This window comes from Oryzias latipes, chromosome 5 (genome assembly GCF_053564925.1).
Source record: "Oryzias latipes strain Hd-rR chromosome 5, Olatipes_Hd-rR_3.1".
Taxonomy (NCBI): Eukaryota; Metazoa; Chordata; class Actinopteri; order Beloniformes; family Adrianichthyidae; genus Oryzias; species Oryzias latipes.
Genome location: NC_136241.1, coordinates 29725255 through 29737888, shown reverse-complemented (window position 1 = coordinate 29737888; position 12634 = coordinate 29725255). Strand labels below are relative to the sequence as shown.

Genomic DNA, 12634 nt, shown 5'->3' with positions numbered 1-12634 from the left:
TTAAAAAATGTGTTTCGTAAAAAAATTAATTTGACATTGAATGCCAATTAAATGCATTGGAAAAAGATTTTTAGGGCATTACAGTGATAAACTATTGAATGAGTTATGACTTATATTCAACATGTTGAAAATACTTTAACATGTTGAAAATACTTATATAAATAAATAAAACAAAAACACCTCCACAACAACAAACTCAAACTAAAGAATAAATAAAAAAGTAATGTTCGAAATGGAGTATTGAAACTCTGATTTTATTTTGAAAATAAACAGGATGTCGTTTTTTGTGTAAGGGACTTCTTCCGGAAATAAGTGGATTTCGCATAACGATAAATAATTCATCTTCCCGGTCAAGATTCTTTCTTACCAGGTAACTTCTACATTCAATATTAATTCACAAAGGTTTGTTTTGATGTTTTTTTGGCTTATTTTTTGTATTAATGTCGTAACTATGTGGTTCATGTTGACAGTGAGTTCATTTAAGAAAAAATAAAACTCCTGCTTGGGTATTGAGCGACAGTTTAGCGTCGTTAGCTAACAGGTAATGCTAGCAATCTGAAATCGGACACTAACCGATTTATTGTTTTTCCTATCACACCTCGTTGTATCTGACCCAACATATTTTAATTAAAAACAAATGACCACACCGAATTCGTTGATGGGGAAAATCTGTTGTCCTCTGCACTTGTTTACATTTTGTACTGCGTGTTCCGCCTGAAGCTTTGCTAGCGTTGTTCATCCAAAACCTTATAGGCACTAACTTTGTCAAACGTTCAATCAGGATCCTTATTTTTTGACATTTGTATTCAGTCGGGATTCCAAAAATGTCGTAAGATTATTTTGTCGAGTGAAAGGACGAAAGTATTTAGTCCTGTTTGATATTTTTGCTGGTGTTTACGACAACATTTTGTAAATACTATCAATATTTCTAATAGAAACTCCGCTAGTATGACGTGTGACTTCACTTCTCCTAGCTCTGAGCTATTATATATAGGTCACATAGAGTTACATATGTGCTGTAAATACTGGTCTGTCTTCCTTTTTGGGTTGGCTAATAACTGCGAGGCGGCTTTTTAGATGATTGGACGGATCTCCTGGCTAGTTATTCTTAAAATTATGGAGGTTAAGCTAGTTAGCATAAATATATATATAGCCTCGCCCACGAGTGGCCGGGATACCTCCGGCAGTCCCGTGACCCCGAATGGGACAAAACGGGTTTAGAAGATGAATTTATAAATACTTATCCCATAATTAAATGCATAAAGACATAATATGCTTACACATATGAGAGCATACCTTGCACATGCTCAGTATTTTAATGAGTATTTTGATACCTATAGATGTATATCTGTAGTTTTAGTACACTTTATCTAAGTACCGTAAGCACATTTTACTTGGAACACTGATAATATCATGAAAGTTGATTGTCACTCTGGTTTCTCAGGGAGAGACTCCTTTGCCCATCTGAAGCAGACTAGCGAGACTCTACGTGCTTTTTCAGCCAGTCTTCCTATGTCAGTCCGAAACGGGTCTGCTGGTGATGCAGACTGCCAGATCTCTGAGGACGGTCACGTCCCAGATGTTGAGCTGATGGAGCTTGGGCCCCTGCTGGAGGAAGGAGGTGGGCAGCAGGTGGCATCGGACGGCATTCATTCAGAGGTAGGACTCTTTCGCAAAGCTCTTCATAACCTTGTTGTGTTTTACTTAAACATTGCATCTTCTATTCATATCTCTTTGAAGGGGGCTGCAATGCTAACAGATGAGGATGAGGAAGAGGTTCTCACCTTGCCTCTTCAGGCTCACCATGCCATGGAGAAGATGGAGGAATTTGTACATAAGGTAATAACCAAAAGTAGGGCGTGTAGTTTAGAAGTTAATGTTATCAAGACACAAATGTTGTCAAGATGTCTTTATCTTTTGTCCATGTGGTGTAAATATATTTCCTTTTAAAATGACAACCAATATTTTTGTTATGTATTAAAGAAAAACCAGGCTACAACAGTAAAGGCACCCAGTTTGTCTGGAGCTGAAATCCTAGTTGTTCTGCCCTCAGAGTTTCAAAAATGACCCCCTTCAGCATCCAGAAATAGCCTGTGCCCCTCCCCCCCTCACCACAGAGAATGCACAAAAACTTTTTTTCTAACAGTGGGAAGCAACGGGAAGTAGCTTGTAAAAACATTAGTTTAGTTTCAAACAAAGAGTCAGCATCCTATGACTGAGTTTGACCCAACATAAATTATCCTCGTCTCATGTTTTTTAATCCTCTTCATCACCTGCCCGTCTAGCTTTACTTGCTCTGCAGGCCTTCAGAATGGCCTCTCCTTTTTTTAAGAACCAGCTGATGATTTTTTTTATGTCAAAACATGAGTAGAGCCGACCGGCTGCACACTCCTGTTTCTCAAGTCTAATAATTTAATGATAATAATCCACTTTTAATTGCTATCAACATTGATTGGTCTCTCTAAAGTTTGCATCTAATATTATTAGAAGCTAAAATACTTATCATAGGGATTATTACAGGAATTAACACTTGTAGATCCCAAAACAGACCTCCATCTCTTGCAGTAACAGATTTGTAAGACTATAAATATTATCTAAAGTTGTGCAATTGTTGGTATGTTTTTTAGGCCAATGTCTTTCAGCTGTTTATTTTTATTGTTATTTTTGTGTGAATGACAATGTTGTGTATGTTTGATGTGCATCTCAATACATGGTCCACAAATCAATACATAAAAAATGTAACTACATTTGTACCCAATTATTATCTTTTCATTGAAACTCTTTTTTTGTTTTTTTGTTTTCTTGCTTACTCACACTTTTCACTATCCTTCCAACTTCCAAACCCCTATTATCCCTTTCGGGGTCACGGGGCTGCTGGAGCCTATCCTGGCCACTTACGGGCGATCATATGATTGTGCACACATCCCTCCTTCACCCAATTGTTATTGACCCGACATGGTAAATGGTAAATGGCGTATACTTGTAGCGCTTTTCTACCTTCTTCAAGGCCCAAAGCGCTTTACAGTCACAGACCCATTCACACACACATTCACACACTGATGGTGGCTCTGCTGCCAAACACTGGCGCCCGCCTACCACCAGAGGCAAGGTGGGGTTCAGTGTCTTGCCCAAGGACACTTCGACCCATAGGCGTGCAAGGCAGGTAGGCATGGTAAAAGCAAGCCTATGATTGGACGTCTTTTTGTTTGGATCACATGTACATAAAAATGCAGATGGTAGAGAGAAATTGGCGGTTTGCCAGAAATGGATTATTTACTTGCCGATCAATTTATCCCTTTGTGCCTCTATAACCTTGCATGAAGTTTTCAACCAATGCTGCTTTTAGTTCCAGTGCTCAGCTGATTTGATAAGCCTCTGTATCTTTCACATCCCCAGTTAATGCTGTTGTTACGTTCCAGGTGTGGGAGGGGCGATGGAGGGTAATTCCTTTCCATGTCCTGCCTGAGTGGCTGAAGGACAATGATTACCTCTTGCACGGACATCGGCCTCCCATGCCCTCCTTTAGGGCCTGTTTCGGAAGCATCTTCAGAATTCACACCGAAACGGGAAACATCTGGACTCATCTTTTAGGTGACTTTTCTTTATCATTTTCCTGTTGTTGCTGTTTGCTCAGCGAGGACTGGACAGAAGGCAAATACAGTAATTCTGTTTTGTCTCTCCAGGGTTGATCTTATTTGTTTGTCTGGGCACCTTAACCATGCTGCGTCCCAACATTTACTTCATGGCACCATTGCAAGAGAAAGTTGTTTTTGGGATGTTCTTCCTGGGAGCTGTGCTCTGCCTCAGCTTTTCCTGGCTTTTCCACACAGTCTACTGTCACTCAGAAAAAGTGTCTCGCACATTCTCCAAGTAAGTGTCATTTTTGTCAGAACTGTTCGTCACGTACGTCTTCTCCATGTCGTAAAGAGTCAAAAGGGTCACATTTTCATGTTGGATTTGCTACTCAGTTTTAAATGTACTTTGGTGCTTCCTGTTATTTTTATGCTTTATTGTAGAATTCAGTAACTCCTCACCTTTCGCAGTTTTGTATTCTTTTCAGTGCAATTTTGCTAATTTATTCATTTATTTATTTAACAGCGCGTTGAGATTTTCTGTAGACTGTTGCCAATGTCCTCCATGCTGTGTCTCTTGTACCCATTGCCGTCAGTTGGCAGAATTTACACAAATCTTTGATCGCATTAAGAATGTTGGTTTCATTCTATTGTACTGGATGTGTTTTTCTACAAAGGCTTCAACATTGAGAGTTTAAAGAAGAGATAATAGTCTGAAAATGTTCACGTCTGTCTAAGAAGGTGTATAAAGTGTTTTGGGAAGGTTTTTCCCAAACACTTCCCAAATCCTGCCTTGTGGATTTTACCTATCACTGTTTTTTTCTTTCTTCATTTAGAACCTTACTCCTGTGATAAACGGGGGACCATTGTATGTCGTTAAAAATTGATGTTGGAAACGGTTCTGAGTGTGTCTCTGCATCCTCTTGTCTCCTCAGGTTAGACTACTCGGGCATTGCCCTTTTAATCATGGGTTCCTTTGTGCCCTGGCTGTACTACTCCTTTTACTGTTCCCCCCAGCCTCGCCTTATCTACCTCACCATTGTTTGTGTCCTGGGGATTGCTGCCATCATAGTTGCTCAGTGGGACCGCTTTTCCACACCCCGTCACAGACCAACAAGAGCAGGTCAGGACAAATGTTTGCTTTTTGGGGAATGTAACCTGGTAAATATATAAAGTATGAGTAACCCCTAAAAACTCTCCATCAGGTGTTTTCATGGGTCTTGGACTGAGTGGCATTGTCCCCACCATGCACTTCACCATTGAGGAGGGCTTTGTGAAGGCTACCACAGTGGGACAAATGGGTTGGTTTTATTTAATGGGTGCCATGTACATCACGGGTGCGGGTCTTTATGCTGCCAGGATCCCGGAACGCTTTTTCCCTGGGAAGTGCGACATCTGGGTAAGAAGTCCAGGTATTTTACCTGGACTGAAATGATTATACTTTGTTAAATATTTTTTGAAATGCTACATTTAGCTGCACTCACAGATTTTAACTCAAATGATACTGTTGGCTTTTTTTGAAGTTTCGATTTCAGTCTTAAACTTACAACTACATGGATGCTGATGCAGTTTTTAAAAAGATCCCCAAACTCTACTCTTTTTTTTTTTCTGCTCAAAAATTAGTGGTCAGTTTCATGGATTTCTGTGTTTTTGTATCATACAGTGTTCCTTTGCAGATTCTTTTCAGCGCAACATTTCATGGTTTTTTATTTTATTTTACCAGCGCATTGTGTTTTGTATAGCGCACTAAAACATCTGTAATCCTACTTTGTGGATTTCACCTATCATAGCTTATTTATTGCAGTAAACGAGGGAAAACTGTACTGTGTATGGTTATTAAATACAGGCATCTAAGCTGAATATTCCTGACCGACCTTTCCTTTCTTTTCCTTCCGTAGTTCCATTCTCATCAGATTTTCCATGTCCTGGTCGTGGCAGCTGCGTTTGTCCACTTTTACGGAGTTTCCAATTTGCAGGAGTTTCGCTACGGCCTCGAAGGCGGATGCACAGATGACACGCTACTTTAAAAGGCTCGACTGTGACTTATTTCTTTGTGCAGTTCCACAAACGCACACGCATTCACACAATGCTGCTGGAATTCAATATAGTCCCTTTCTGCTTCTTCTGTAATTCGGATTTGCTTCCATTTTGTTTGGGTTTTTGTGGTTTCCTTTTTGCCTTTGGCTCTTTTTTTGCTCCAGTACTGTAGCATAAACTAGCCAATGTACTGTAGATGGAACGGCCCCTACTTATTTCTCTTACTGTCCATCTTGGGAAGGGTGTTTTTAAATAAGGTAGAAGTATTCATTTGTACCGACGTGTTCCATGTGTTCCTGCCATTCTTAGAAACTCGCTACTATCCCAACCTCTTCAAATTTGTCTGTTCAAATTTACAAAGGATTTTTTTTGTGCTGTAGCAGAAGTCACTGACGGTGACCTCACATGTTCAGATTAGAGAATACTCGTTTCTCCATAACTCCAGAGAAGTGGGTGATCTTAAAGTTTTAAGCAAATTTCTAAAAGAAAAAGTTAATTCACACAAAAGTCACCAGCTGCAGTTTTTTTTGTTATTTATACTGAGGTTATTTGTTTATCTGTTCTTTCAAACATGGAGGACTGCCACAAACCTGCATTTTACCATTCAGCAATAAATCCTAAGTACTTCAACAATCCCATTGAAAAAAAATAAAATAAAAAAAAATCGTATACTCCGTTACCGTTTATGACTGATCGTAAGATGACACAGAAGGCTAAATGCAGCATATGATCAAACCTGTAAATCTTTTATTCGGAAAGGGATCCAAACTAATCAGGATTTAATTGACATTTCTGGGAAATGAAATGTATATAAATGTATCAGTGGCATTCCATTGTAATGACATAAGTCCCATAAAAAGCGCCATATGTCTAATTGAGTTTTTGCTGACTCGTGGCTCATGTCATGGGTCGGATGGTTAAAACTTCTCTAATAAATTTCCAGAGCAGCAGTTCACCAGGTTTGCACAATGTACAGAATAGGATTGGTTTGGATTCATTTTTGTCTGCTTGACATTTTTCTTTTGTGGCTTTATTCCAGATGCAATGTGAGGTGTAAATATGGAATGCACCTTAGTGTTTATGAATTTACTGAAAACTTTAAATCACCAAATGAGGTTTAAAAAGTATTCTGTGCGATTGATATAAACTGTTAGTATTCCTGTGCCTTAGGCCAATGGAAATGTTTTTAAATCAAATGGCCTATCTTAAGAGACAAAAGAGTATCTCTTCCTATTGGCGTTTCTTATTTTCCTTGCCATATATATGGTATGTATACAATCAGATCATAACTAAAGATACAATTCCATTGATAGGTTGTATGAACTGCTGTTTAAGTCTCCTTTTTTTAGATGAACATATTCGAGCTTTATCACAAATTTAAATGATGCGTATTCTTGACTTTGTGTAATGTCTTGTGTAGAAAGTGATGAAACCCCCATTTCACTGAAATGTAAACCTGAATATTTATTAATGGCAATCTTAAAAGATATTCTAATAAATTTTTTTTCTCTTATTGTTTTCTTTCATAGAATTTCCTTTTAATAAAACTGGGAAGAAAAAAGAACAGCTTTTGGTCCTCATATCACGACACCATGTTACTCTGAAGTCTGTCGCCTGTCTGCCTGCCAATCCGATGTAACAATATTAACAATGAGGACCACCACCATCAAATTTGACTATTCACCAATAATTTACCAAGTACTTCAACAATGTCATTCAATTCAGTTTTATTTACATGGGCTAATACTACAGCACAGTTGTCTCAACAGACTTCGCTACTTGTACAAAACATAAAATCTGATAGATAATACTATAGCTGATTACTAAACTAACCAGACTAGGTTAAACTGGGCATCCCTGCCTTTAGACCTTCCTGTAAGGAAAATCTCAAAAAAAAAAAAAAAAAAGATTCCAGGATAAAAAAGAAGAAACCTCGGGAATGTCCACATGAAGGAGGGATGTTTCCCAGGACAAACAGACGATGTTCCAGGACTGTAAAAGAAAAATTAGCTTATCTAACTCTACAACTACATGTTTGAATAGTGCAGCAGAGGAACAACACATGAATCGCACTGCACCAAACAGAGGCATGGAGAGCTAAATGATAAATAAAAGATCCAAAATAGAGGAGGAGAAGCAAATGAGAATAGAGGACAGACCCCCAAGTGAACCATACATTCCCCAGCTTCTAACTTCTACAATAGTAATAACGGTGGCGCAGTGGTTAGCACTCTTGCCTCACAGCAAGAAGGCCCCTGGCTCAAGTCCCGGCTGAGGGACCTGAAACAGAACATCAATGGGGGACCTTTCTGTGTGGAGTTTGCATGTTCTCCCCGTGCATGCGTGGGTTCTCTCTTGGGTCTCTGGCTTCCTCACACCGTCCAAAAACATGCTTCATAAGTCAAATATTGTCTAAATTTTCAATAGGTGTGTGATTGTGCGACTGACCGGCAAACTGTCCAGTATGTCCCCTGCCTTCACCTGCAGGTGGCCGGGATAGGCTCCAGCAGCCCTGTGACCCCGAGAGGGACAAACAAAATTTGAAAAACCAAGAATACTTTCAGATCTATTTACTCCATGAGCAAAGTGTTGTGTATCAATAATGAAAAAACAAACCTGATAGTAAATATTTCAAGTAAAATGTATTAAAGTTACATAGAGGTTTATATATTGTCAAAATCGTTGTATTCCCCCCCAAGTCCATATCTTTTTTTCAGGGATGGAATACTCTGACCCGGAACTTTTTTTCTCTTTAGGTGTTTCAACTCGAGAGTAATTCATGATCGGAACACTGTAGACAAGAACACATAGCTATTTGGCTAACTTGGCTTTACGCTGGTTTTTCGATTTGAGATTGTCTTTATATTAGTTTTCAGGTATGGTTTTTATGGCTTTGATTTACACCTTTTAAGAAATATCCACCAAGAAGTGTAATATTTTGTAATTTTTGGTTGATTTTGTTCGTGAGGTTTTAGCATCAAAATACATAAAGAAGTGACACCTCAGGTGTCACTTGGTTTGATTCGGTTTTATCTACACGATTCGGTTTTGTTTTTTAGATGCCTATTTATTCATTTTTAGCTATCATGAGTCAAGAGTGTTTTTTAATTGCAAACGCTGTATGTGTTTTGGTGTTAAAATTATATTAGACATGTTTACTTCCGCACTACAAATTCCCAAATACTTCTAGTTCCGGTCCAGTTTCAACCTTTGTTTTTGCCAAGAATTCCCTTCATTTTCTAGATAGCAAGGTTATCTCGATCACAATGTCTTTGAATTGTTTTATTATTATTATTTAATCTTAGATTGAGTATCTTATACGTGCGCAACTGTTTACAAACCTGATTATTAGGTTTGAAGATGGACAGCAATCAAGAGTCCAAAGATGGCTCAGACCGTTCAGAACTGGTGTCTGAAGACGGCAAGAATACAAAGTCCGTGTTGTGCCAACGCTGCGGATGCAAAGTGCTGTGCCCAGGCATGGCCGTTTTTGCAGAAAAGGAGGTACTTTTCTTTAAGTCTACCTGTTTGTTTTTTTAATTTATTTAAACATTAATTACAGGTTTGTCATAAAATGAAAAGCAATGTATGTAGCAATCCACAATCATGTGATTTATTGTAATTTATTGAGTCACCAGACAATCCAAATTAGAAAATAGTAGTATGTAAGCTACCCTTTTCAAATTCAAAATAATAAGCGATGATTATGATTTTGTCTTGGCCTGCTGTATTTTAAAAATAATTTTCTAGGATGAAATTCTAGAAAATTCAATACCCTTTAGTTTTTGAAGAACCAAATTTTGAAATGTTTAGAAAAAGGTCATTTCTTGTGACGTTCTTGTTCTGACGTGAGGACAGTTTTTGAAATTCTCGGACTCTGATCTTTGTTTGACTATTAAGGTCTTGTGTTTGATTCTTTAAGCTTAAATAAAAATATTTTTTGAACTGCATGTTTGTATGTTCTGTTGAATGTTCCGCGTTATTCATTCGTAAAGCCAGTTTGGTGACGTAACCATAGAGCTTTATAATGTAAGCAGATGTTTTTGTCATGACTATGGCTTCTGTTTGTTGGCTGAAAAACAAAACTTCATGTAAACAAAAGCAGGACTCGGAAAAGGTGGTCCTGAAGCGGGACAGTAAAGTAAAAGATAGCTGTGCAGTTCAGTTATTGTTGTTGCATTATCTCACAACCTGTTTGTTAAATCTGTGAACGTTTGTCTAAACGCGTCACTTTAGGCTCACAATAGTTCATTTTTTTATGTCTTTGAATCATTTTAAATTGTGCATTGGCAGTTTTGTCTTTAGGGGCTAACTAATTTATAAAGTCTCTCAGGTCATATTATTAATTGATTTGTTTGTTTATTGTTTTTCCAGCTGAAGTAAACATTACACCACTACCTGTTGTTCATTATTGATTTCTGGGTGCACATGTGGTTGGAGTTTCCAGCTTGGCTTTTACACAGGTCACATTCTGACTGTAAATGTAAATGAGGACTAAAATATCATTTATTTACAAGAAAAGAGGGAACAAATTTAATAAAGTCTTTTACAGATTGTCCAGAATAGTTGCAGACATAGAATAGTTATCATTTTCAGACTTACAAATGTTCATGCATTGTTACAAAGTCCATAATTGTCATCACAAACAGTTTGTGTTCTTTCCCTAAATCTCTCTCTAGCTCTTTCTACCAGCCATGCAAAAAAAGCGCAGCCTCAACTCCACAGGAGACTCGGTTGATGGCGACACTCTGACTTCTCACTGGTTGGTGGACGACATGTACACTTTTGAGAACGTGGGCTTCACAAAAGACGTAGGAAGAATCAAATATCTCATCTGTGCTGATTGCGAGATTGGACCAATCGGTTGGCACTGTTTGGATGACAAGAAATGTTTTTATGTGGCTTTGGAAAGAGTGAATCATGCATAATGATGCTGAATATGTGAGCCCTAAAGACTTCAAATAACGTGTTTGCAGACTACGCATTACTTTGTGGATTTAACTTGATTCAATCCTTCAGATATCTGTATGTTTACAGAATTGTGTGTACTTTGTTGTCTCAAAATTGCACCGTGTTTATTCTTATCAATTACACTGACAATATGGAGATCATTCTGATCATTCTGTCTTAATAAAAGTTTCTACAAAGTCATTCCTAATCACTGTTTTTCGCTGGTGAATTTTCTTAGTTTTCCTTAACTTTGTTTTCAAATCTCTGAAAAAATCAGTTCAAGTCGTTTGCCGTTGTAAGACACTCGACAGCTGGGGAGTTTGCGAAACTGCACATTTTGTTATTTCTGTCACTTTTTTTTTGTCTGAGATTTTGAGGAACTTACAAAAATAAACAAGAGAGTTTTTATGTTTTCTAAGTCATAAAATAATATTGTTTGTGTGGACTATTCACAAACGTACAATAAGACTGCAGGTTTCCCTTCAGACCACCTTATAGAATGGATGGTGGGGTTTTCTCTACTTAAGTAGCTCATTTTAAACATTCACTCAATAGGATTAAATTAGTAATGAAATGAAAATGATAAAAAAATAATATAAGATTTCAAACTACTATGCATTAGAGGTGTAACAATTACTTTTAAAAACAATTTGATGTTTGTGGTTGCCGATTTGATTCACTTTCAATTTTGGTTCATTTGGAACGACCTGATTCAATCCAATTCACTGACCTAAGATCGATCCAGGACGTCTTCAGCCAAAAACTCAACCAGTGACCCTCAGAGACAAATCTGTGCTGAACAGTGCGGGAAAAGTTTCCAATATCAATTCGATTATCAAGTCACCTCATTTAAATATTATTTCATAATGGTATAATCGATTCAATTCAGCCTCAGATCAATCTGGTTGGATCATAGGAATAGAAATCGATTAATCGTTACACCCCTACTATCCATGCATAAAGTTCAAATTAGAACTTTTCATACGTACGACAAGTGGTACTTCAAAAAAACTAAAAATGGGAAATAAACTTTTTTTTTTTAACTTGTTCTGTCCAACAGCTGAGCAAACAGATTAGAGCTGAAGGCTTTTTGTGTTGGACAGGTTTTACTATCACAAAAAGAGGTTATATAGCTTCGAGAAACGAAAGTGTAGATTTGTATAAACCCCTTTTTGTCGTATTTTTTTCTTTTATTTATTTGTTACATTTAGTGTGTGTGGGGAGGGAGAGGGGAAGAATGGGAGGGGGGGGGTGGAAGAGAGTAAAAGGAAGAAAGGTGAAAAGGTGGGGGATACAAGCACTGATTTGAATAAGTTATTATTTTAAGCTGTTACAATTATACCAGATCTGCTGGAAAGACGAATGTTACATCAAAGGTGAAAATCTGACACTAAGATGAGCGAAAAATATCTGTCCATCAATACACTGTAGGTAAGGAGGAGGGATGAAGCAGACAGGGAGCAGTGTGGCAGTGTGCACGTGCACGTGGGGGTGGAGATACATGCATGCTGCCGACGTGAACCGTGTGTTCATAAGGGGAACCAGATCCTACCCAGCCTGACCAGCCAGACCAGGAAAGGGGAGGAAAGCCCCCCAGGCCAGGAGCCCCCCCCAGCACCCGGACCCAGGCAGCCCAGGAGGGGAGGAAGAGGGGACCGCCCACCCCACCAGCCAGGCACAGAGAAGGCCCCCCTACAGGGGCCCCCCCCAATGCCCAGAGGCATAAGCGAACCCAGTGTCCGGCCCCCGGGCCACAGGACAGGAGCGCTTAGCCGTACCAGGTGGCAGCCATGGGGGCCACCGGACACCTAGACAAGGGCCAAGGACGAAGCCAGGGCCTCCAGAACCCATGAGCCGCCCACCACCCGACCGGCGCCCCGTCTCCGCAAGCCAGCCCAGGCACGCGACCCGAGCAACCCAGGGGCCACCACGCACACAGCCACCCCCTAAGTTGAGATGCAATAGTGTTTGACAGATTTGAAATGCACTATGTGTTGCACAAAGAATAGCAAAACAGTAACTAAACTGCAGATAGAAGTGGATACATATTTTTTACAAAAACAGTTGAGTTTGTT

The 12634-nt window shown here is 38.9% G+C and overlaps 2 protein-coding genes across 3 annotated transcripts; both read left to right on the top strand.

The window, feature by feature from the left end:
- The first annotated feature begins 262 nt into the window (after window positions 1–262).
- Window positions 263–7122, top strand: adipor1a (adiponectin receptor 1a). Of its 2 annotated transcripts, none has more exons than XM_004069113.4 (8): window positions 263–370; window positions 1445–1659; window positions 1741–1839; window positions 3420–3591; window positions 3684–3870; window positions 4508–4695; window positions 4778–4971; window positions 5471–7122. In XM_004069113.4, the coding sequence occupies exons 2-8, from the start codon at window positions 1513–1515 to the stop codon at window positions 5597–5599; spliced, it is 1116 nt and encodes a 371-aa protein (XP_004069161.1). In that variant the 5' UTR covers window positions 263–370; window positions 1445–1512; the 3' UTR covers window positions 5600–7122. The 2 variants fall into 2 exon arrangements, with proteins under 2 accessions (XP_004069161.1, XP_078803737.1); XM_078947611.1 differs by having other exon boundaries at window positions 323–402.
- Window positions 7123–8348: 1226 nt separating this feature from the next.
- Window positions 8349–10767, top strand: rabif (RAB interacting factor). The gene is made up of 3 exons (XM_004069112.5): window positions 8349–8485; window positions 8962–9113; window positions 10289–10767. Exons 2-3 carry the CDS (start codon window positions 8970–8972, stop codon window positions 10535–10537), a joined length of 393 nt encoding a protein of 130 aa, XP_004069160.1. The 5' UTR covers window positions 8349–8485; window positions 8962–8969; the 3' UTR covers window positions 10538–10767.
- Window positions 10768–12634: the final 1867 nt, after the last annotated feature.